This window comes from Desmodus rotundus, chromosome 6 (assembly GCF_022682495.2).
Source record: "Desmodus rotundus isolate HL8 chromosome 6, HLdesRot8A.1, whole genome shotgun sequence".
Classification (NCBI taxonomy): domain Eukaryota; kingdom Metazoa; phylum Chordata; class Mammalia; order Chiroptera; family Phyllostomidae; genus Desmodus; species Desmodus rotundus.
In genome coordinates, this window is record NC_071392.1 from 138,819,864 (window position 1) to 138,846,538 (window position 26,675).

General features: G+C 45.0%; 1 protein-coding gene across 5 annotated transcripts in view; it reads left to right on the forward strand.

The window, feature by feature from the left end:
- The window catches only part of ADRB2 (adrenoceptor beta 2), a 61,565-nt gene that overhangs the window by 7,632 nt on the left and 27,258 nt on the right, over positions 1–26,675 (forward strand). The window contains exons 2-3 of one of the 5 annotated variants that reach the window (XR_008427089.2): positions 6,348–8,690; positions 8,970–9,028. The exons of 1 other annotated variant lie outside the window; for it this stretch is intronic. Coding sequence is in view for 2 of the 4 variants with exons in the window: in XM_045185024.2 (XP_045040959.1) it covers positions 6,348–6,472 (125 nt within the window). In the remaining 2 variants the exon portion in view is untranslated. 3 more of the 5 variants (XR_006653502.2, XM_045185026.3, XM_045185024.2) reach the window with 3 other exon arrangements.

The window sequence follows — 26,675 nt, forward strand, 5'->3', positions numbered from 1 at the left end:
AGCAGGTTTCTATTCCACAGGGCACCTCTTGTGATAATAATGGCTAATGATTATATTTGCCTCTATGGTATAAAAAACAAAACTGAAACTCGAATGGGTTAAGTTGCCAAAGATTCCAGAACCCGTTGGAGTAAACCCAGGTGTACTGAACCAGAGGACCTATGCTTAGGGGTCAGATCAAGAGAAGGAGAGAGACCACGCTGAGAGGACATTTCTGATGGGTGCATTTTGTGGATTCTCCAGGGATGTTTTTCCCCTCCGGAGAGACCTGATTAACTTCTGAGCTTGGAACCAAGGCGCAAGCCCATGCCAGTTAGTTAGGTTGTGGCTAAGTAGAAACTGGGAAACCAGGTAGCCCTGCCAGCTAGCAGCATGCTGTCCTTTATCATGATTGAGCTCTGTAGGAATGAGCTGCCCTGGAGAGGTAGGAAGCAGAGAAAGGCTCCAGTAACAGAATACTAGTTTGCGCTGAGTCAAATCACTACTTGAGTCAGAAAACCCTTGACATCTGGAAATGGGGCGCTTTTCCCATCTCCCTGCCCAGGCCCGTGCCAGCACCTGAGGTTTCATGTTGGATATTATCAGGATGAGAGGGGCATTGATGGAACCCATCACCCCTTGGAGCACTGACCTAGAAACCCCAGCCACAAGAGGCGGGGTCAGCCACGAGGTAGTTCAGGGACTAGCAAAGTACTGTCTCTACTGCTTGTTTCATTATTATTTTTCCAGTGCTGTGAGGGGAAGACTGGAGTTTCGAATGTGTTCATTTATCTAAGAAGCAAAAACAATTTTTTAAAAAATCACAGCAGTGATGCCCATGACAAAGCCAAAACGGAGTCCCAGGGAACTCCTGTTTTCTTTTCAACCACACCATATTGATTTCGCAGCCCGGGGCCTTGTGTCCAAAAGCCACAGCTGCCTTTTCTGGGGAGATTCCCTCATATCCCAATTCTGTCTCCATTCTACTGCCCAGTTTTTCTCTTCATAAAAAGCCTATTAGACATTTCTAAATTTTGCAGACAATCCTGTTTTTTGTTTTGTTTTGTTTTGTTTTGTTTTGTTTGAGAGGTACTTGCTGTTCTCGTGAGATGTATTGCACCAATAAGCCTGTTCTTTCCACAAACATTCAGACTCCCGTTCTTGTGTAAGTTCCCACAGTGTCTCCTTTTGATCCAAATGCTCACCTGGCTTCCCTAGCCTAAGAGAACCGAGGTTCAGCCTCCAGGGCCTGGGTGGTCAGCCTTTGAAACCTCTTTCTGTGGGACTGTGGAAGGGTTAGTGGGGTCAGTTTTGGTGTGAGTTTCCTGATATTATTTTATTTTATGGCAGTGGGTCCCAACCCAATGATTTGAGGGAACTTCTGAGAAAATGCACATTGCTGGCACCTCTTCCCCTGTCCCCCAGATTCTGATCTAACAGGCTGTGGTCGAGGGCTGGTGATTGCGTTTTGCCACAACTTTCTCTAGAGGACCGTGAAGCAGGTGATCTGAGGATCGAATTCGGGGACCTAGAAATCACACCATCTTTCTCTCCCCACCCTTCCCCACTCAGGAGCACAAAATGTAGGATGTAGGCATTTGAAAAGAGGTCCTGTAGAGCTCTATGCATTCATGAAAACAATGATGCTGTCAAACAGAATCTTAATTTTCCTGTGTTATCAAATAAAACAGTGTGGACGAAAACAATTTATAAATGCAGCATTATTATAAAAAAGGAAGGTGAGAAGTGTCTTGAGCAATTAGACACTTGATTGTAAGTACACAGTTTTGCCTCAAAGTAGCATTGAGGTCACATGACCCCAGAGCCTCTGCACGGAGACCAGGAGGGAGTAGCACAGGAAGAAAAAGGGATTTTTGCCCCGGTGATGGGCTCTTTGCTCCCGGACACTCGCCTTGGTTAAGGCAGATCAGACTAAGGTCTATATGAATCAATTTGCCTAATGTACATAACCCTCCTACTTAGAAATCTGAAAGGGGACCCGCCCAGTTGCAGAGAAGAGCATTAGTCATACATATTCACACACCTCTACAGATGCACACACCCAAATAAACACTCAGACACACACACACAGAGACCTTGACATTGATGCCAACACCCATACTGATACAGATACACACATGCATTTTCACGTAGATATACGCTCACTTAGAGGTTCTTTTATGTCTACTCCCATGTGAATACATACACACCTATAGGACAGTGACAAACCCAGATCTAACCATTGTCTCTTAGATAAATCCATACGTGAGGGTTCCTAAGCACACTGATGTCCTCCAAATCAGCAAACGTGCCATGTCAAATAGTCATGGTCCCACTGCTACCTCAGGTCTGGTTCTTATACTGACCCCTCTTCCTAGGCAAGCATATACACCCTTGACTCAATACATGTTGTTGTGTGTTTTTGTGCCAGGACCTGTTTGGTGCTGAAGATCAGTGGGTGAACAAAAACAGTTTACCTTTGCTTTTACTGAGTCAGTGTGTCAAATGCATGCAAAATTACCATCGTGGTCAGTGCTATGAAGGAGATAGGGGGTGTTCTGAGAACATCTGGCTAATAGGGAGAGTTCAGTAAAGGTTCTCCCAAAGAAGGAAGGTTTCAGCTGAGAGCTAAAGGAAAGGTAGGGAGGAGAGAAGAACAGGCCACTCAGGGAGAAAAGCAGGTGCAAATGTCCTGTGCCGAAAGGAAACCTTGTTCACAGGAAGGTCTGAGCGAAGGAAGGCCAATGCAGCTGGCACGCACAACAGGGTGCCGAAGGAGGCAGGGGCCACCCTGAGGGGCCGTGTAGGCCCTCTTAAGGTATTTGTCCTGAGTGCATTTAGAAGCCATTGATATGTTTATGGCAGAGATCAGATTTGTATTTTGAGACTGTCTCTGAAGGTGTGCCTGCTCATGCAGAGCATCCTCACATAGATCAGTACACACATGTGGGTTCACAGGATACTTGTGTGTTTCTTAGAAGTTTACATATTTGCATATTTACATATTAGCATTCACCTGCAAACGCTGCCTCTGTGAACACACCCATATGTATTTATACGTGTGGTATATATAAACCCAGTGGGCGTGGGGAGGCAGGCAGACACCCTCCTCACAGGGCACCATCAGGACTAGGCCTGTCCTCGGGGCGGGACTAGGGAAGTGGTGCTCAGGGCCAAGCCCTGTGACTTCGCAGCTCTAGAATTTGCGGCTGCCTCCTGCATGTGCCTCCAGCCCTGCTCCTCCTCCTTTTGGCTCAGGGCACCCAGTGACAAGGTGGGGTTTCTTCCAGAACACGATCATTGACTATTCCTGGCCCAGGCACAGATGGGCGGACGGGCAGGTCAAGTTGCATAAAGATCTCCTTGTGCCCTCCCAGAGTCGTCAGCAGAACCTCTGCCCAGCTCCAGGCCTGCAGTGCTCTTTGCAATGAGTTGGCAATGCTGAGAAGTAAACATAAGGACAGGGAATCCGAGGTCTGCAGGTCCTGGTGGGGACTGCAGTGGGACTTGAAGCAGCGTGCTCCCTAAGTGACCGCTGCAGGGAATGAAACACTGGAGGAAGAAACAAAGCCCAGCAGGAAAGCCTCTTCAGGCACGATGCCCAGCTCTGCCCCTTGCTGCCTTGGCACAGTAAGCTCACGTACACACATACTGACACATGAACGAATTTTCCTCTGGTGGGTGTAGCATCTCACAGCAGGGGAAGTAGCAAGGAATTTTTCAGCCACAACACTGTGCATTATTTTTCTTCCAATGAACTAGAACTATACTTGTGTACATTTGGCTCCTGCTTACCAGCAAAGCCAGGAAAGGCCTTGGCCAAGGCAGGCAACAGACTCCAAGGAAATCAATAGGAACATTCATGCCAAACTGAAGGCTCACCTATGGCCTCCCATGTCAGGGCCATAAAGATGTTCCCAAGTGATTTTTTCATAGTCCAAAGGCTCCTACCCACTGAGAACGTATGTTTTCAAATGTGTGCTTGGTGAGTGTTTTCTTCCATAATTAAAAGAAATTATATAATGTAATTGGAAGCTCTTTTTATTTTGCTTCAGGCGTGTAAGGAACATCCTTCTTTTCTCCCAGTTGGGTGCTATTTTGCGCTGTCTTAGCAGGGACCTACCAGATCCATCTAGCCAGAGCGCTGTGCTCAAGGGCACACTGTATTGTAACTACCTCTCCTATTGATCCCGCATTCAGCAGTTTCCAGAGGGCTTTTGTATCTGCCATCTCATCTCATCCTCACAGTGCTGAGGTCAGCCCAGTTGTTCCCATTTTGCAGACAAAAAGACTTAGGTTAAAAGATTTGCTTAAGGGCATGGAACTAACACATGGCTGCAGTAGGACTTGAACTTGGTCTTCATACTTATCCTCGGGAAACAGCACAAGTTTGACTATACTTTGCTACCCTCCTAGGACCTGGGGCTATTCTCACTGTGCTTCTCTACTTTCTGCTACATCTTATCTTATAAATAAATTCATACATAACACTCCCATCACTGAAGCCACAGTTGTCATGCTGCAGATTAGTAATTGCCTGCTCAGGGAGAGTCCCCAGGATGCTTCCAATGTTGACAAGCCCCAAGCACTGGTGAGCTCAAATGAGGAGTGGGCAGCGTCCAGCTCTACCAACTATGACTTAGAACGAAGCCCCAAGTCTTTCTGGCTCCACGCCTGTGCCGGACACCAGATGCACATTCACCAAGTCAGAGCTGTGGAATCCTGTGCCCTGCTTCCTGTACCTGCCCCGCCACTGAGACTGTCCTTGTTCACTTTGCACAACTCCTCTCAGACCAGGATGTTTCTGTGGGAAGACCCAGTGTGATCTGCTCCAACCCCGCACCCGCTGGGCACAGGCCAGCCTGCTTTGAAGGGCCAAGTTCCGTACCTCGATAAAAATTGCAGGCTTCAAGAAGTATTTTAACTTCTGGAAAATGGCTTGTGTTTGGTCGAAATGTTTTATTTTAGTCATAGCAATTAGATGTTCTTGTTTTGCACACATATCTTCCAACGGAATTGGCTTCAGCGCAAGTGAACAGGGTTTCATGGGTCTGGGAAAGCTTGGGGAAGATGACAGATCCCGACGGTGAGGAAAGCTCCCATTGACAATCTCTTCTTCTTGGAGTGTCAGCTTGCCTGGTTTACTTAGCTTTCCAAAGTGTGAGTAATTCATGTATTCATTTGTTCAAAAGATCTTTGAACACTTATACGTGCCAGTGCTAACTACCAGGAGTACAACCGTGACCAAAGTAGACATGGTTGTTGGTCTCTATTTTTTTAAATCCTCACCTGAGAATATATTTATTGGTTTTTAGAGAGATAAAGAGAAACATACGTTGGTTGCCTCCCATTTGGGTATCAGCCAGCGATCAAACCAGTGACCAAGGTATATGTCCTGACTGGGAATCAAACCCACAACCTTTAGGTGTATGGGACAATGCTCCAACCAACTGAGCCACCCAGCCAGGGCATGGTTGGCCTGTTTGTTAGTTTCTTACAGTTTCATGGAGAAGACAGACAATGAAAAGGGAATTATAAATGGTATTTGGTTGCAGGTTGCTAATACTAACACCAGAGAAACTTACACATACTTATGAACAGGGGTAAGGGCTGAAAAATTGGCGTCTGGACTTTACCAGTGGATCCAGAAAGCTATCTGCTATCTATCAACCTCAGACTGGCCACTAGCCATTCATAAAAATATTACTAATTTCCTTTTAAAAACGTGGCTGGGAACTGTGTCCAGTTCTGAGGTCCACATTTTTCAAGGGAAGAAGGTTGGCCCTTCTAGGTTTGCCAGATTTAGCAAATAAAAATGTAGGCCACCCAGTTACATTTGAATTTCAGATAAGCAACAACTTCTTTTTTCATATAAGTATGTTCCAAATATTACATGGAAGATACTTATACCAAAAAAAATCATTTATCTGAAATTCAAATGTAACTGATCATCCTGTATTTGATTCTGACAGCCCTACAAGAGCAAAGATTTCGAGAAAACCCAACACTTTATCTTGAAATAAAGAGTTGGAAGAACCTGGCTTTTAAGCTTGGAGACAATGATAATAAGAACCTAAATTTGTGTTGGGAAGACTTTTCCAAACAGGGTTTCTGGTGGCATATATGGAAAGTATTGAAAGGTACATTGGGAGAAAAAACGGTGAGAGCACAGAAGTAGGGGAGGCCAAATGTTGGGAAACTTTGCACGGCCAGTGTTTTCCAGGTTGAAGCTCACACGGGGCAGCAGCGCGGTAACCGTTCTGAATGGCCTTGCAGGAAACATACCTGGTTGACCTAGATTAACCTAGCAGGCCCACAGAGCGCTATTTATGGGCTTTTGTCTGTTTGTTTCGATGTGTTTGTTTTAGAGAGGACACCCATTAACTTCGTGCAAACTTCCCTCTCTGCTCAGCACACACGGAGGGACACTGGAATAAAAAGTGAAAGTTGTCTTCAAACTATCCAGAGCACTGCTGGGAGGAAGCAGATTTAGTTTTTGCAAACCAACGGGCAGCTCTGGGCCCAATGCATGGACACGTCTGGAAGACAGACGAAGATTAGAACTTTCTAAAAATTACGATAGTCTGAAAGGTAATTTACTTCCTGTTTCTGGAGACATTAAAGCAGAAACGAAATGCCAACAGGGACATGAGAGGAAATTCTGGTTCCGTGTAGGAAATTCACAGGCTCTGTTCTGAAAGGTGTGTACCCACAAAACACAGAGGGGCTTCTACCAGCAAACTTTCTTTAAAACTATGTCCCATGTTCTATTTTATTTTCTGCAGTCTGAGTCCATCCCTTTTGGATTCATTCTTGCTGTGTTCCCTTCACATCTATGGGCCAAATCCCTCAAGGAGATCAGTCCTTACAAGTGAATGATCTTTCCTCTGCTCTGGGCCTCTGCACAGCCTCACCCAGCTACTGCAGGGCTTGGCTGCCAGGAATCCCATCCCGAGCCTCCATGAGAGTAACAGGGAGCTCACAGCTGCACTCAGCAGTCCAGAAGAGGACGGGATCCTCTAGGACCGTGAGACCACGGCACACAGCGTCAGCAGGGTGGTCCAGATCACCACACGTGAGGCGCTCAGCATAACAGAAGTCAATAGCAGGTCCGATCCCTGCTCTGCCCCGTCCTGTCTATGAATGGGACAAATGTCTGTGATGCAGGAGTGATGACACTGCATCATGGTATTAGGAAAATTAGAGGAGATTATAAGTACATGAAAGACCCACCAGAGTGGACATTCAGTAAATGTTTATTTAATGAATAACTATAAGTGTGACCGTGATGGTGGCAAAAACTGTCAAAGTTAAAGCTCCTCTTCAGAAATTTACTAATCAGAGTGCTGAGATGTCAGATCCCAGCCAAAGTGACAAGGTGGAGATTGTCCAGCTCCCTCCTACCTTCCTTTCAAGAATCTGTGCTTGAGAACAGAGAGTAAGACATGTACATTAAAGAACACCACTTTCCTTCCTACAGTCTACAAAGAGCACTAGACCTGGGTCTCCTGATTTGGTTTCAGTGACAGCAGCCTCATTGTTCCTTGACTCCAGTCCTCATCTGTAAGATAAAGGGGGTGGGGAGTGCTAGATTTGCTGCTAGGTTCCAGGAGCTGTGCCTCTGAATTGGGGTGGCGAATGCAGGTATTTAAGTAATACTAATGGCCCACACTACTTAATGAGAAAAAGACCTCACCAAACTAAAGCTGGGTGTATGAACATGGCAATACGCGGTACATACAAGCTGCTTTGAACTCACTTTAATTGTCCCCTTCCCTCGTGCCTGTCTGTAGGTTTGGAAAACAGAGTTAGATGCAGAACTGGTTGTGAAGGAGTCAGATGAGCCCTGACCTCGGCACGGGGAGAGCTGGGTCCGAGTCCCAGCTGGGGCTCTGCAGGCAAACTTGCTGTCCATCTCCAGGGTGGGGCGGTGCCCCACCCCATCCTTCACGTGAAGGGTTTGGTCCCAGGATCTCCAGGCTCTGTGTCTCTTGGGAAAGTATCTCTGATCTATTTTTGCTTGGATTTGCATGTACTCCACAAGGATTATTATCTGGCTGACTCAAATTGTGCTTATTTCTTTTGTTTGATCTGCTCTGGTTGCATAACACAAACTCTACAGCCAATTTTAGCCCATCTTGGATTATGGGAGTGTCAAAATGAAGGTATTGGAGCATTTGTCATGGTTTCTGCTGGGGATACTTGACTCCCCCTTCCCCACCCCGCCCCACCCCAATGCTCCTTTCCATCTGGCACAGGCAAAGCCACTCCCCCTCCGTGGATGACACGCTAAGTGGAGTCTGCTTTTCACATTAGCTGAGAGAAGGCCCTGAAGTCAGAAATCCTTGGCACATGAGTCACTTTGTCTCTTTGTGCCTCATTTCCCCCAACTATAAATAGGCGGAGTCTTGCACTTTCTCCCCTCCCAGCATTTGCAGCCCCCAGTAAAGGTGGTTTTGTGCCAAGGTAGCCCATTCCCACAGGCAGGTCTCTCCTGTCACAGATGGGCTCCCTTGAAAAGTCACAGCCCAGGGGTTGTGACACAAAAAATTCTCTAGGACAACAATGTCTCTCTCTCTCTGCTCCCACACCTGGCCCCCTGCAGACCCCCTTCCTCACACTGCCTGAGCAAACTCCCTACAGGCAGAAGTCAGCTTTGCTGAAAAGCCTTTGGTGGCTTCCTGTTGCCTTCAGGACAAAGGCCTTGGCAGGTGAGTTCCCAAGGAAGCACAGAGGAAACTGTCCCTGAGGACTGATGACACTCCCCACAGAGTCCAGCCAGCACTGTGTTCCTTCACCGGGGCCTTCGAGGTGCCAGGTGGTGCGCCGGGAATACAGGGAGGGAAACAAGTCTTGGGCCCTGTGTTTAAGATGCTTAGACACCTTTTTAAAAATGGTCAACACTTACACAAAATCATGTCTTTTACTTTTAAGTGCTGGAAGTGCTCTTAGAAATCATTGACCTTGCCCAACGCTCTCTTGTTTCACAGTAGTGGAAACCGATGTCACAGATTTGGCAAATTGTAAAGAAAAACATGTCTCATAAGAGGTCTCCCTGCTTCTACTCGGCCTCCACTCTGCAGCCAGAGTCATCTTTCTGAGCAGCGTATGACCTTGTCACTCCTCAAGTGAAAGCTCTCTGTGGCCCCCACTGAGCCTGCAGTGGAAGCCAAATTTCTTCCCAGACCCATGGCACTCAGTGTGGTTACGTCCATGCAGCCTGGAACAATCTTCTGCCCGATCTCCCAACTGCTCTGCGTCACTCAGGCTCAGGGCTAACGGCCCCTCCTCGGGGCTGCCCTCCCTGGCCATCCGTGTGAATCAGGTGCACGGCCCTCCTCACCCCCTTCCCATCACCCTGATTGGATGTGTTCACAGCACATGACACCATCCACATCATCTTATTTGTTGACTGATTATTCTTCATTACTTGGGTTAACTCATTAGAGGCTAAGCTGCAGGAGGGCTGAGATTAACCTCTATCACTAACATCTGCAACATAATTGGCTCATAGTTGACACAAGAAATATTTGCTGAATGACTAAACAAAGGAATGAATACATATTGATGGAAATTTGAAAATGCAGAATAGTATAAAGAAGCAAATAAAATCACTCGTACTTCCTCTTTCTGGATATTACTTCTGTTAATATTTCAGAGTATTTCTTTTTTTCAGGACTTTTTTATGTATATGTATGACACATATTTTGTGTATTTAATAAAAATTAAGATTATGTTAAATTATGGTTTGTATCCTGTTTTTTTATATTTATTATATTGTATCTCCAAATGTTGTGAAATAATCTTTTAAAATGCTATTTTAAGTGCTGTATAAAATTTCATAGGAATGTAATAAAATTAACATAAGCATTTCTCTATTGTTGGATGTTGATACCTTAATTTTTTTCCTAATTGATCTGCTCTCTGTCCAAACTTTGCTAACAAAATTTGGTTTTTAAGATACTTCTGGTACTTGTTCCTCACTGTGAGTAGTTGAATAAAAGTTGTCACTTTCTTTGCAGGAAATGTCAACAGACGGACTGTTAGTTTTGTATGTTTTCGGTGGATTTTTTCAGTGGGGATTGACTAGTTAATGGTCTAGTTATTAAGTCAAAGGTATGTGGGGAGTAAATGGTTGTGTATCTAAACCACCCTGTTTGAAAAGTAAATCAGCTGACATGCTCCTACCTGAATTAAGTGAGTGGGGAACAGAGGCCTGTCCTGATGAATCTACTACATCCTCTCAGCTGAGGGATATTTTCCTGTTGAAATTAATTCACACTCAGGTTCAGAAGATTCAAGAGTCCAAACACTGGTAGACATAAAATCTTTGCGAACAGAAAGAATGTGAAAGGTAAGTAACTCCCTCACTTTTTAAGGAAAAAGAAACTGACCCCCAGATAGAGGCAACCTCTTGGCTAGGGTCTCATAACAAAACTGGTGGAGGCTCAACACCCCTCTCCCATCTCCCTGCCTCCCTCTGTCCCTTTCTTCCTCCTTTCAATATTCATCTTTCATGAACTAGACCTCAGAAAAGATGTCTCAGAGCTGGAAGAGATCTTCAAGATGAACTCCACCGACCTCTGCATTTTTGAAGAGGAGGAAATGGAGTCCAGACAAGGGAAGGGCGTTGTCAGATCACTGCACCAGCGGCATGTGGTAGGGCCGAGATGAGAACCCACTTCCTCTCCTTCTCATCCATCGATCTTTCCACTGCCCCAGTTTTGTGAGCCCAATGAAGTCCGCACTTAGTAGCATCTGCCCTTGGGCTGTTCTGCCTGGAGTGCTAAGAAATCTGTTATTCCACAGAGAGAATTGAGAGATCAGAGCTGCCACTAAAAGCCAGCCCACATTTACAGAGGATGGGCTGTGGGCACAGCACAGCAGTCGTGCTGAGAGTAAAACAACACCTCCAAAGAAACATCCTTCTGTTGTCATCCCCACCCCCCACACAGCACTGGGCTCCCACAGAGCACACTGACCTCTGCTTTCTCACTCTTTCCACGCTACTCACATGATCTTTTGAATGTCGATCTCTCCCACCAGACTATAAGCTTCTGAGAAGCCCTTTCTCTGTCTTTGTTTTCTCAGCCCTCTGTGCCCTATTTCACCAGTCAGTGCCTGGAGCATAGTACATGTTCCATTTGCTGAATATTTGCTGAATGAATGAATAAAACATAAATCTCTGTATTAGATTGGCAGGGCTGCCATGAAAAAATAACACAGACTGGGTGCCTAAAACAATGGATATTTATTTTCTCCTAGCTCTGGAAGCTGGAAATCCAAGACCAAGGTGCCAGCAGGGTTGGTTCTAAGTCCTCCCTCCTTCCTCCACTTCACGTGGTCCCTCCTCTGTGCACCCACATCCCTGGTGTCTCTGTATGTGTCCTACTCTCTTCTTCACAGAGGGACACCAGTCAGATTGGATTAGGGTCCACCCTAAAGGCCTCATGTTAACTTACTGACCTCTTGAAAGGCCCTGGCTCCAAATACAGCCCCATTCTGGGGTTCTGGGGCTCTGGGCTTCAACAAATTAATTTTGAAGGAATACATTTCAGTTGACAACAGTTTCCTACCCTTTAGTAGCTCACAGTTTAATAAAAAGACGGATGCATGACAATGGAATGATAAGACAATTTAGTAGCTGCTGTCATACAGGAAAGTAAAAGCCAGTGGAACCCAGATAATCATTAATGATCGCAACAGCTGCATCACCAAGCACCTTAATGTGCCATGTGCTCTTCTAGGCACAGAATGCATTATTTAATTTAGTCTCTGCCAGAATTAAATGCCAGCAAACATTTACTAGTGCCTGCCATGTCAATCACTGTGGGAGGCTAGATATCCAAAAAGTTTAGGTGACAGTGGAAAGACTCTGGCTGTTTCATAAGAAAATAGACACCCCTACATATGTCTACTATATTGCCTCAGTCCATTTCTGTCCTGTTTATGGCTCTCATACTATCTATTATTCCCTCACCAGATAGCTTAGCCTATGTCCAACCAGGAAAATGGGAATCACTCTAAGTCTTTTGACATAAGAAACTTCATATAGATACTATCGCGATCAACACTTTACAGATGCAGAAACTGAGGCATTGCCAGTATATACTGTATTTTGCCATGTGTAAATGCACACACATTTTCAGCCTCAACTTTCAGGAAAAAATCTTTCATTTCAATTTTTTAATTCAAACTTTAATTTATGTATATTTAGAAACAAAACTGATTATCGTATTATTCCAGAGTATTATTTTGCATCTGGATATTGTTATTGCTTTCTAGAGTTATACTTTTAATGCATAAGCCTAAATAAAAGAATTAAAAACACTTATATAGATACAGAATTAGTACTACCCATCTATAATGTACATCCTTTTCCCTCAAAAGTTTGGGCAGAAAAGTGTACATTATACATTGCAAAATATGGTAACTTTTCCCATGTCACACAACAGTAAATTGCAGGCCCAGGTTTAAAAGCACTCACTCGGGATGTGCCAAATTCACTGCCTAAACCAGCACCCCAGACTGCCTCTCCATGACAAGATATTTTTTTTATCCCAACAGGAGGGGAAACATGAGACCACTGCAGAAAGGAGGGAAATTTAAGCTGAGCCATGAAGTAAGGTAAAGAGAAGAGCAAAGAGAATTATAAGTAGAGAAAACAGGATTGTAAAGGTCAAGGAGTGGCTGAGCAGGTGGCACTGCAGGCTGGGGAGGGAGGGCTGGAAAGGTAACCTGGGGTAAGATTAGGTGAGATCTTCTTTTATGTAACAAAATTGGGCTTGATCCTCTAGACATGGAGCAGCTATTGGATATTTTAGCAAAAGAGCATTTCATCTTCCCTCTTCATTTTACCAACAAGGAAACCAAGCTCCAGGAAGAAATGACTTGCTCAAGGCCACATGGTGGGTGGCAGAGCTGGCACCAGCACCCAGCTTTCCCACTCCCAGTCCAGTGTCACACTCTGTTAAACCCTGCCTGCATCCATGTGTGAAGATGGACAATTTAAATGAATGGTTTTCCCTGTGTCTACCAACCAGTTTTTGCCTACTTCCTGACTTTGGTAATTGTTCATTTTCCCCAGTTTCAACTAATATCATCTCATCTAAAGTGACTATTGTGGTTCAAAGTCAGAAAGATCCTCCAGAAATTGCTGAGAATGCTGTTCCCTGTGTGGCTTCGTAGAATGCAGTCAAATGGCTCGTTGCTACATTTTAAATACTAGAAGGACCAGTAGTTCTTATATCTAAATAAACACTTGGCAATAAACACAGAGGGTAAACAGCCACTCTGGCCTGGTTTGTTTTAACAAACAAATGTATTAGGTCAGCAAACACTTACTGGAGCTTCCTGCAAGCCAGGCACCATGCCGGAGCCTCCGGATCCAAAGATAGAGCTGCTGTATTCCCAGGTGCAAAGGCTCTTACCATCTGATAGTGGGATGCACGTGTACGCACGCATACATGCATACACAGGTCTGCCTCACATCATTTCTGCCCTGATCATAGCTCCTCATGGAGAGGATTCCCCAGCCAGGGGATGCAGTTGGGCCCAACCAGGAAGACGGAAACCACCCCAGGGCTTTCAACACGTTAATATAAGGCATTGGATGCACAGCTGATAGAAGGACTGAGAAGCTAAATGGGATGGTGAGGAACCAGAGATTAGCAACAGCAGGAAGAAACTACTGGAGGGACACAGGAGAAGGTGGTGTTACAAGATCCCAGAAACCAGGGCATTTATTTGGCAGGAGTTGGAGGCACAGAGCACAGGAAGCCACTGATGGAGATGCCACTGGAGACAGAGAGAAGACTGAGCTGGCTTCCTCCTCCTCTCCCTCAGTTTTCTATTGTTACCCCACAGACAGGGGCGTGGCCCTGAGTGGGTCTGCCTAGGGCCAGCCGATGGTGTGTGGGTTCTTGACTTTGTGCAGGAAAGATTTCACGACATGAGTCCAGGTGACTATGAGAGTCTATTTATTAAAACTGGGGACCATGAAACAAGGAAGGGCTTAGCATAGAAGAAGCAACAGGAGAGCCTAGGCTAGGCTGCCTTAGCTCACTGGGAAGTCAGAGAAAAGGGGGCTTTGGGGACAGGTTCAGGGGATTAGCATTGGACGAGCTGCTGCTGCTGCCCATTGCTTCCCTGACTGCAAGTCTCAGGGTCCCTTAGCATACCTGTTGGGGGAGAGGTGAGAAGAGAAAGGAGGAAAGGGAACAATGCCAGTTACTCCCAAGAGGGAGAGCATGCACCCTTTATTCTTGAGGCATTTACCTCTCTCTGGCAGGTGGGAATCTTAGGAGAGGTGTCAGGGAAGGATTTCTATAGGTATTCATTAGCTTTCCAGGTGTGTCCTGTTGTGGGAGGCGGGGTCATGGTCTCTGATAATTGTTTAGCTCCAGGGCAGAGGGTCCTTTAGTCATTATAGCTAGTCCTGGATCACCTGGTTCTGCTGCTTTTCCAGGCCTGCAGCTGAAATACAAATGGGGCCTAGATGTTATCTCTAATGAGGGGACCTTCGGTATCTGGCTGTAAATTCCTTGGCCATTCTGTTCAGCCTTCTATCTCAGTTTCCCTATTCCCCTCGTCCTGTCTTACTGGCCTATCTCACTATTATTGACTCCTACCAGCCAAACTTGCCTTGGAGCAGCAGGGCAGGGAGCCTGGAGCATGCTGGTCCCTGTGATGCTAAGAACAGGTGGAAAATGAGGAAGGGCTCAGAGAACAAACTGGGGCTGACTGGCACCCTGGGTGACCTTGGGCAAATCACTTGTCCCTCAGCATCTTAGTTTCCTTGTTGGTAATTTGAGAATAATTCCTCTCCCATTTATTGTGAGAATTACATGAAATAAAATATGTGAAAGCACTTTACAAGTTTCAAAAGGCACAAATACAAATGTAAGGGGTTTTATTATTGGGGTGGTATTCAGGTGTCATCAGGAATTTGGCAATGCCTTGCCAATTGCCTAGGGGAAGGAGCTCTGCATTTTGCCCCTTATTTCATTCTGCCCATTGGCCTTCAAAAACCACTGACTGATTTTGAATAAATTATCACATACCTGAAAGGATTGTATTTGAGGATCTGTCTGTGGTTTTGAATCAAAAATTGACAAATAAAAAGACTCTAGAAATTACTGCTAGGCCATTTATTCCGCCCACTCTTTTCATTTTACAAAGGACCAGAGAGAGGACGGATTTCACCCGTGGCCACAGGTAAGACTCTGGGCAGAGGGAGACATACAGCTGGGCGAACCTCCCTCCTTCCTGGACCAGACCTCTCATCTTTGACCTTGGGACTTCAAATTAGTCTCATATAACAATTTTTACTTTCAACTTTTCCTTCCTCCTTTTCCAATTATTCTTATGCCTCCATTCTTGCCTTTTAGTCTCTTATTTCTTCTTCCTCATAATCTTTGACAACTCAATTTCACATACTTTTTCCTCTACATACCACTGATGGAGAACAAAAGCCTTGCACTGATCCACATCTATTTTTTGTTAAGAGGGTGCAGACTTTTCTAGATAACTCAATTCTTTTTTGATCGTAGGTATAAGGAAGTATCATCACAAACTCTTTGAGACCAGTTTTTCTGCCAGCCTTAGGGCACACTGAAAACTGCTTCCTTTCTACCAGCAGAAAGTACAGGCTTCGACCACAACTTCTGACTAAGCACTGGGCCATGCCAACCAGGCCCATGAGACTGGCAGTGTTCTTAACAAGGGCACAAGGTGGTTTGACGCGCTCAGCAAAATTGATCCTGTCTTCTGTAACTTTTCTAAACTTTTATTTTAGTGTTATTATTTTTAATATTCTATTGTATTTAATTTCTATTGCATTTATTGGGGTGACATTGGTAATAAAATTATATGGGTTTCAGGGGTACAATTCTATAGTACAGCATCTGTATATTGTATTGTGTTTACCACACTGTAATTTTTAATGTATCTCAGCGGCAAGTGATATTGGTCAGTGGATGACAAAGGGTATCCAATGAAGAGATTGTGCTTTGATTATCTGTAAGCTCCCTCCTAGTGTTAACATTTAAGAAATCAGTATCCTCCAGAAAAGAAGGTCTATTATGGTCACAGAGGCACGAGGACAGTAGTAGCCCCCCGTGTGACTCACAGAATTTCTAGTGGCCCACTCTGCATTGACATTTTGCTGTTACAGGGTCTGGGGCATCTTAAAATGTCAGCGCTAGGAGATCGTCAATCATTTTCCATGGGTGCATTTAGCAGTCTGGGACCTGAAGCTTATGGGTGTTCATTCACTGATTCCTTTGGTAGAAATTCATTGTGCCTATGCCGTGTGCCAAGCACTGCACCAGGTCCTGGGGCACGGCAATGAATAGCACAAAGGAGTTATCTGCCCCCAAATATGCTAGTGGGGCAAGATGAGTGATGACAAGGAAATTAAAAATAAGTGAGATAATGAGTTTGTCATAAATGCTTGAAAGGTAATAAAGTATAATGGATTTATTTATTTTATTTAATAGATTTTGAATAACTTGAGGTTATGTTGGGGGGTGACTGTTGCAAAAACATCACTTGAGATCCTAAGCTTAAGAAGAAACCACCTATGAAACCAGGGTGTAAAAAAGGTATAGGCTGTAGGAATAGCATGTGCAAAGGCCCAGAGGCAGGAAGGCACTTGTTATATTTAAGGAGTGGAAAGGCAGCCTATCTGGCTGGAATGTAATAAGAGGAAAGTCCTATGAGAAGTGGCTAAAGAAGTTGGCTGGGACCAGATGGACCTCATGGGCTTTAGTAAGGAGTTTGAGTTTTATTCTAAGAATGGGAGGCCATTGAAGGTTCATAAGCAGGTAAAGGACATGATCTGATCTGGCGCTTGAAATAGTTCAGACAAAAAAAATAATAGAGAAAACTAGTAATGATGGAGATGGAAAGATGAAGGGATTTGGGATATGTTTAAACATGGAGCCTGTAAGACTTGCTGATCTCTTGGATACAGGAACTGAGAGTCAGAGTACCCAAAGAAGACTTCTAGGCTTTGAACAACTGAATGAATGGATGTTCCACTCTAATGTGTTCATAAACATTTGGGGTGGGGGGATTAGTCACCAATTTACTGTAAAGAGAAACGAGCATTCCCGGGGACACAGGTTGAGAGTGTATAGATATGTGGGTGGCATAAGAATTGGAATATTAGCCAATATTAGATATGCCTTACGAGAAAGTAAGAACTTGAATTACTTGACAGCAGTGTTATTCCATTGGTGTGATTTGTCCCTAAGGGACATCTGGCAATGTCTGGAGACTCTTTTGGTTATCATGGCTTAGGGGAGCAAGGGGAGAGAGGGGGGATTGAGGTCCTTCTTTTAAAAAAATTGTATTGACTTTATTAGGGTGACGTTAGTTAATAAAATTGTATAGGTTTCAGATGTACAATTCTACAACACATCATCTGTATATTGTGTTCACCACCCAAAGTCAATTCTCCTTCGGTCGCCGTTTATCCCCCCTTTACCCTCTTCTACCTGCCCCCCCCTTCCCTCTGGTAAGCACCATGATGTTGTCTGTGCATATGTATGAGTTTTTTTTATTTCACCTAGTCCCTTCACTTTTTTCACCCAGTCCCCCAACCCCCTCCCCTCTGATAGCTGCCAGTCTGTCTCTGTATCTATGAGTCTGTTTCTAATTTGTTTGTTTGTTTATTTTGTCCTTTAGTTTCCACATATACGTGAGATCATATGATATTTGACTGACTTAGCATAATACCCTCTAGATCCATCCATACTGTCGCAAAAGGTAACACTTCATTCTTTTTTAATGGCCAAGTGGTATTCTATTATGTAAGTGTACCACAGCTTTTTAATCCGCTCATCTACTGACAGGCACGTGGGCTGCTTCCAAATCTTGGCTATTGTAAATAACACTGCAATGAAAGGGTGCATTTATTCTTTCAAATTAGTGTTTCAGGTTTCTATTGGAGCTGGTGAGTGTGGGGCTTGCTGAGTTTCCCTGTGGGTGGGGTAGGGCCCCAGGAGTGGGCTGGGAGCCCTCCGGGTTCTTGGGAAGAACAGAACATTGACTGGATCTAACCAGAAAGCATCAAGCCCGGTGGGAGGCCAGGTAGGTATAACTGCAAATTGCCAACTCACCAGCTGAGCAAGAGGATAGATGGGAGTGACTGGGGGGAATTCACGTTTCCAGAAGAAGAGAAAGAAGCTGAGGGTCCTCAGGGAAGAAGGGTCGAGAACACCCCCTCCCCTTTTGGGGCTTTTGGGAACTGGTTTCCCAAACTCAAGATGCTCTTGAGTTCACTGGTTCTCGACACTGCCTGCACAGTAAAATCACCTGGGGACATTTTGGAAGTACTCCTACCTCAGTTCCACCCCAGAGACAGTTACTAAATTTGTCTGGCCCAGGGCCTAGCTCTGGAATTTTAAAAGTTCCCCATGTGTTCTGGATTTAGAACCACTGATCTAATCCAAACATTGAACAACAAGCCTCCGGGGCCAGACAAGTAAAGAGATGAGAGGCAGGGCAGGCCCCTCGGTGGGCAGCCGGCACTCAGCTGTGTGACCCGCCATTGGCTTGTAAAACTCTGGCCTCTGTGTTGCCAAGCCTTCCCGCTTTCCTGTTTTTTGTTTTTATTTTTATTTTGAGAAGCCTAAAATCCAGATCTAAGAGAAAAATCTTAAAATTCCATGCCAAACGAAACATGTACACAGAGTGCATTAGACCCTTGGGCTGTCATGCAGCAACCTCTGGTCCAGTCCAGTGGTTTCCACACTTTTTTTTTTTTTTTTTTTGGCCACAGGAGGTTTTCTCCAAATAAGTTATTCTGTGGAACTGCTATAGATTAAATAAATCGAAGCAGAATTTGGTGGGAGCAGGGCAGAGACACACTCAGCCCCTCCTCCCAGCCCAGGTAATTCTCGTGGCTGCCCCTAAAATGAAGCTCCTCCGGCTCTGGGGAACCTGTCTGGTCCATTTACCAGAAAAGGAAACTGAGGTCCTTCAGAACATGGTCCCAGAGTAGAACAGCCCCATGGAGACATTTGGAAATGTGTGGGGATGTTTGGAATGCTTATGGTGACAAAGCAAACTCTACTGGCATTTGGTGGCTGGTGGCCAGGAATGTTAAACTTCCTGCAATGCCCAGGGCAATAAAGAACCATCCCACACAAAATGCCAACAGCTCCCAACGGGGGAACACCAGATGAAGAAGCAGAGTCCCAGAGAGGGCTTGTCAGCTGGCAAGTTCACGACAATTGCACACTAGAACTTTGAACCCCTGCCCCACAGCCTCGGGGACTTCATCTATTATTCATAAGGAGAGCTCACTGGCCAGGGCTGGTTGGCCCTACTCTAAAACACAGAGAAGAAAGGGATATTTAAAAATTAAACCCAAGTAGCCTCCTAAGGTGGGACAGTTACTATATAAAAGGCTAAGTGACAAATTTTGAGACGTGACTCTGGAAAAGGAGATGGGGGCTGCTGGGTGTCTGCAGCCCAAGCTGGAGACCAGTGGTCGGCACTGGGAGCAGGCAGATCTGCTGAAATGCTAGGGGCAGGGCTATCACATAGGTTTGTTGACCCCATTGGCCATTTAATCCCTCGGCCAAAATATGCCAGGTTCAAAATAGGATTCGGGCACAGAAGGGGAAATAAGGGTGTTCCCAGCCCTCCCAGGAAAACAGAGCCAAAGGTGAGTTCATCCTCCTATTTCTGTCATCCCCACGCCATACATCGTACAGTTTCCCCACTGATAACATCATTACTAGCATCATCGGCTCAATAGCTGCGGTGCGAGGGCAGAATCATCCTCGGTTTACAGCCACAGAGATGAGCCCTCAGGGGGGTGCTTAGACGGCACCGCTTTTTTAAAGATTTTTGTTGGTTCAAGTCTACGTTACTCATCATCGTGAGGCAGGTTGGCAGAGGGGGGTGGGTGTGGATCCCAATCTGATGTTAAGACCAGCAGTTCTCAAACTGTGGTGGGTATCAGAATCACAAAAGCTGTCCTGCTTTGGGAGGCCTGGCTCTTCGTCCTCTTTGCTAGCATTCGGGGTGGTTCTGATGCTCACCAACACCCAAGCACTCTAGCCCAGCTCAATGAGACAAGTCCATTTTTCATGCCCTTGGATGTCATGACAAGGTCAAATGACTCAGTGAGTTTCTAAATGCTTGTTCTCCCAGCTGGTGATGTAGAAGAGACAACACCCAGTGATGAGCTAGGAGGCCAGCCCCTGGTGCTGGGGGAGCCCCTGGTTTGTAGTGTGCCTATTTACACATACTCCTACCATGGCCTATGTCAAGGTCCCAACATGACATCACTGAGCATGGAGGTGAAAAAGATTCACAGGACTGACTCCTTCGAGAGAGTGTAAGCCAGCTCCACCACACATCTGTGTCCCATCCAAAGCTGGGACATGGGACAGGCTCCTGAGGGAAACAAGGAAGACACAGTCTATGACAACACCATTTTCAGGGGGCAAGAAAAGCAATTATCACAATTTTATATGGTCTTTGAAGAGCAATAGACATGCCTCTGAATACCAACTTTGTGACTATTGCCTGTGTGACCTTGGCTGAGTCTAAAATTCTCCAGACCTGAGATTCCTTATATTAAAAGCAGAAACAATAACAGCTCTCAAAGGGAAACCTTAGAGGCTGAAAAGCATGTATGTAAAATATGAAAGCGATTACTGAGCAGTGAGTGATAGTACATGTTCCCATCTAGATGGCTTGCTGGGGATCAGAGACTTCGAGTAGAGCCATTACATCGCTCAGCAAACCACAACCTATTAGCATGTCAGCTGCCCTGCATCCTTGCCTCTTGACTCAACAGGTCAAGAAATTTGCCTCATCCCCAAAGTACAGGCAAGCTGGTTTCCACGAACCATCCTGGAAACCGAACTGTGGAAATTCTGCACCTCAAAGGCAATGCAGCGACATTGTCCCGGTCACTGTTTCAGCAAACATTGTGACAGAGAAGTCCACAGGCATTTTGCTGGAGCCGCCCGGGCTCAGACTTGGGCTGGCCCTGCAGAAGGTCGCTTTCACCTTTCTGCCTCAGATGACGGAAACATTGAAACTACGGATTGTGCCTCCACATCCTCTTCCCTTCACACCCGCTGATGTGTTTTTCATTTCTCTTGGCGGGCTCGATTTCCCCCATGTTCTCCCAAGCTCTTCCTCCCAGCTCCCCAGGGCTTCCCACAACAAACCTGCGTGCTTGGGCAGCAGAGCAGGCTGGGCCACTGAAATGCGTCTCGGAAGTGTCTTTGGCTGTGTTTTCCAGCCCCAGCCCAGGCAATGGTGGCTGGAGCAGCGTCCCAGCTGGGCTGTTCAGGTGGCTCTGGTGTGCCTGCAGCCTGCCCACTCTTTTACTATGCTGGGCCCCAGCAAAGACCTTTCCCTCCATGCCTCAGTCTCTTTATCTTTAGAAATAACAACAATAATAGGATCTTTGTTTCACATGGAGCACTGTGCATTTTACAATAGTCCCTTCACCTGAGGCTTCCTGTTTAATCCCATCACAACCTGTGAAGTAGGTAGTACCACAGCAGATCAGCCAGGACAGCAGTCCAGGGCTGCCCACCCCAAGTCTAGAACATTTTGTCCTGTGCCCAAGCTGGCCCTTTCATTACAAGGAGGAGGCTGGGCTGCAACGTCATGTCTGTGGTTCTGTTCCACAGTGTAGGACCTGCTTCATTGTCTTGGCTTCTAAACCCCACTCTTCACTGCCCCTCTCCTCCTCTGAAAATTGCTTTGCTCCGTGAGAACCCCGGGGAGTGGTGGGATGTAGAACGATGTGCAAGCCTCACAGAGCAACCAAAGGGTTAAACCAAAGACATTCACTCTTTAAATTCTCTCTCTGCATTCCTGGCTAGAAGAGGCACCACCAAAGAAAACAAAAATGTCACTAATCATCAGAGAAATGAAAATCCTACCTCACACCTGTCTGATGACTATCAATAAATCAACAAAAAACAAGTGTTGGCAAGGATATGGAGAAAGGGGAACCCTTCTGCATTGTTGGTGGGAATGCAGGTTGGTGTAGCTACTAGGAAAAACACTGTAAAGTTTCCTCAAAAAAATTAAAAATGAAATTGCCTTATGACCCAGAAATTCCACTTCTGGGAATATATCTGAAAAAAACCCAAAATGCTAGTTTAAAAGAATATATGCATTGTTATATTCATTGCAGTGTTATTTACAATAGCCAAGATATGGAAGCAACCCAAGTGCCCATTAGTAGATGAGTGGGTGTAAAAGCTGCGGTATAGTTACACAATAAAAACTACTCAACTGTAAAAAAGAGTGAAATCCTACCTTTTTCAACAGCATGGATGGACCTAGAAGGTATTATGTTAAGTGAAATAAGTCCAACAGAGAGAGACAAATACCATATAATTTCAATTAGATGGGGAATCTAATAAACAAAATAGAAACAGACTCATAGGTACAAAGAACAGATGAGGGTGTTAGGGGACTGAGCACATAAAGTGAGGGAATTAAGCAGTACAAATCTGTAGTTACAGCCCTGGCTGGTGTGGCTCAGTGGATTGAGTGACGGCCTGTGAACCAAAGGGTCACCAGTTTGATTCCCAGTCAGGGCATATGCCTGGGTTGCAAGCCAGGTCCCCAGTAGGAGGTGCATAAGAGGCAACCACACATTGATGTTTCTCTCCCTCTTTCTCCCTCCCTTCCCCACTATCTAAAAATAAATAAATAAAATCTTTTTAAAAATTTTGTAGTTACAGAACAGCCACAGAGATGTAGATTACAGCATGGGAAATATTGTGATAAATGTGTACAGTGCCAGGTGGATACCTGAAGCATCAGGGGACCACTCTGTAAAGTACATGATTTTCTAACCACTTTGCTGTACATCTGAAAGTAATAAAGAATAATATTGAATATTCTGTAATTGAAAAAGTAAAATAAATAAAGATTTATTTACTTAAAAATGACATGTGTACCCCTGTGTTCACTACAGCATTATTCACAATAGGCACAATATGGAAGCAACCTAGGCATTCATTACAGACAAATGGATAACGAAGATGGGGCACATATACAATGGACTGTTAGTCATAAAAAGGAATAAAATCTTGCCATTTGTGACAACATTGATGGTGTAGGGAGTATTATGTTAACTGAAATAAGTCAGACAGAGAAAGACAAATACTATATGATTCTACTTATATGTGAAACATTAAAAAAACAGAACAAACAAATAAAACAAAACAAAACAGAAACAGATTCAGAGATACAGAGAACAAGCTAATGGGTGCCAAAGAGGACGGGGTAGAAGGACATATGGAAAAGGTGAAGGGTAACAGGAGACACAAACTTTCAGTTACAACATAAGTAAGGCACAGGGATTTAATGTGCACCAAGGAAATACGGGATGGGAAAAAGTAGATTTGCAGATGTTTTTATGGAAAATAGTACAATAATTAGTAAATAATCACACAAGAATAAACTCTGTGTTTTGTGTACTCACAACTGTAAACCTATTTTTGCCCACTCTGTATACCGTATTTTTCGGACTATAAGACGCACCTAGGTTTTAGAGGAGGGAAATAGGGGAAAAAATTTCTCTCCACCGCCCGCCCTCGAGCCAGGTACATTTGGACTATAAGACGCACCCCCCTTTTCCTCCCAAATTCGGGGCAGTGCGTCTTATAGTCCAAAAAATACTGTCGTTAATACCATCACAGTGACTTTGTATATTGGCAGGTAGGTACTAGACGTATCATGGTGATCACATCATAAGGTATATAAAGGTGGGATCACTATGCTGTACACCTGAAACTAAAATAACACTGCATGTCAATTCCACTTTAATAAAAAACAAAAAGAAGAGGCCGCCCGAATCTTCCTGCTCTTTCCTGTTCTTTTCTTATGTGCACTTGTGTCCTGTGACCAAAAACACTTTTTAGATACAAAATATTCTTTTTCCTTCTTTGCCAGTTCCTTCCCCCCGGAAAGGTCGGGCCTAACAAAGTATTGGTGGAATCCATCAGTTCCTCATGCTGACCGTGGATGACAAAGGGAACTTCCTGGTCCCGTTGAATCGTTACTTAGGAAAGTGAAGGTTTAGAATACAGAAAATATTTTAGGTGAGGGCATTTCCCAGCACATCTTGAAACGCTTCCACCCCTGACCCTGCCTTCTCCACCAAGCACAGCCTTCTCTGATCTCCAGTTGGGATTAATTTCTCCTTCCTAAATGCAAAGTGGCCATGCCTCTGTTTTGCATTTCAACATCCTCTGTATCACTTATCTGGTTCTCTGGGTAGATTTAAAATTCTTCCAGTAAAGAAAAACATTTCTTAATCATATCCCTAGCACCAACACCCAATACCTATAATATTGTCACCATTAATGACATTATATTCTATGTCATTATATATGTATATATATTATCATATATATGTATGATAATAACAATAATAGCAGTTTCTATTTATCAAGTGCTTACTCTGTTTCAGACTATTCACACAACATCATATTCGATCCTGCATCAGCCTATTGAGATAAGTAGTGTGCCTATTTCCAGTAGTAACTTTCTAAGGGTTACGTAGAAGTAAGAGAAGCTAGGATTTCCAACCCAGTTTTGCCTGATTTTTCTAATTCCCAAGCTGCTGTCCCCAATTTCTCTGGTTTCCTGCCTCATACAGTGGCTGGGAGAGTAGGCCCTCCACAAGGGAATTCCAATCTTGCGTTACTAAGCGTCATCACTGTACCAACAGGAAAAAAATAAAAACTTGCAAGGCCATTCCACCCCACACTTATTTCACTGATGAGGGAATTAATGCCAAAGAGGGGAAGGTGAGCCAGCGTAAAGAGTTTCTGAGGGAATTGCTTGGTATTGGAAAGCTTAGGCAGGAAGAAGGTGTGGGCACACATTTATGTCACGCTTCATGATCACGCTATCCAGGACACCAGGGACACCCCAGCTTCCCTGAAACTTTACTTTCCTGAAAAGTTGTGCGTAGATCAAACGCTGACTTTCCCGTTCCAGTAAGTCTGCCTCCGGTGGGTGAGTCAGTCTGGCTCGTGGCTGGGAGTCTGTGCCATAGCTTTGTCTTTGGGCCGGCTGTCAGCTGACTGTATGCACATGGACTTCAAGACATGAAAGATTATACACATACAGTATACAGTATGCAGAATGCAATCTGTGTAGATACCATACACACACACACACAGACATGTATATATAGTGTAAAATTATTTTCTTTCATTGTAGTCTGTGTCCCTGGGTTACTGTGTAGTCCACTATTGACATTTTATACCAGATAATTCTTTGGTGCGGGGGCTGCCCCATACATTGTAGGCTGTTTACAGCATCCCTGGCCTCTACCCACTAGATGCCAATAGCACCTCTCTGCCCCACATTGTGACACATAGAAGTGTTTCCAGACATTGCAAAACATCCCCCGGAGGAAAAATGCCCCTGGTTCAGAACACTGACTTTGCCTCCTGTCTCCCTTAGTCCTGTCGTGGAGAGAGAGTGCCAACTGGTGAAGAGAGCAAACACCCTAAACTCCAGCTAGGATTCATAGCATAAGGACGTTCTGACCCGCAATTCGGTTTCCATGTATTGCACGACTGTTTTCTAGTGATTTGGCTGTTGTTTCCAGGTTACAGTCCAGAAAACTGAGGCTTGGTGGGTCTTATCTAAAAAACCAGGCAGCTACCAGGCCACAGGGGAAAAGAGTCAAGATCAGGTTTGTGCCCTTCGCCTCTGTGTGCATGATTTGGAATCCAGTAGGTCCAGTTCGTGCTGGGAGTGTGTTGTAATCTCTTGGGTGCTTTGGGGAAGAAATAAAACTGGAGAACCACTACTCTCTGGGCTGTGACATTATTGGCTGGTTACCCCACAATCATTGAACATCAGCAGGGTTGGAAGAGACCATCAGGACAATGTGACCCAGTGAGATGATACTCACCTGATAATCACACCGATAAATGAGTAGCACAAGTATAGTACTCCGAGGGAAGCCAACAGGACCCAGAAACAGACCTGGCCTGGGGTCAGGAGAAGCCATCTCAGAGTGGATGAAGAGGAGTCGGTGGGGAGGGAAACAAGGAAGACATTACAAGCAGAGAGATTCCTAAGGTGACAAGAAGGGGGCGACTTGACCCAGGCAGGGTCTACAGAAGGATTTCTTAGGGTTGGGAACTCACTGCAGAAAGGGACGTGGGTTTAGGGGCTGGAAGTCCTGTAGGGGGTGAGGTTGAAGGTGGGGAGAAGTGATTGTCATAAGATCACAGAACCCCATCCAAGCCCGTCTCTCATTGCATAGAGGAAGAAACAGACCCAGAGAAGCTACTTGTTCCAACATGCAACTGGGGGACTGCAGGAGATGATGTGACAACTTGGATGTTCTGCCTCTGCATCAATGACAGTTCCAGGAATACTGTCATCTCTGCCAGGTTCCCTGGCATTGCCTGGCCCTCCTCCCCCCCCTAGAAGGAGTCCTCCAACTCTTGGAACATGTCACTTTGCTCTAAAGAGTGGTGAAGATGCTGTTCTAATTCACTGTGAACATGGGACCTTGCCATAGAAACCACCCCCTAGAAAAAGGGAAGCCCAGGCTTGGACTCCAGACTAGCAACCAGGAACCCCAAAATAACTCATGACTGTAGAGACAGAATTTACAAAATGTAGTCAACAGGTCAGATCTGACTCACAGGTGTGTTTTGTTT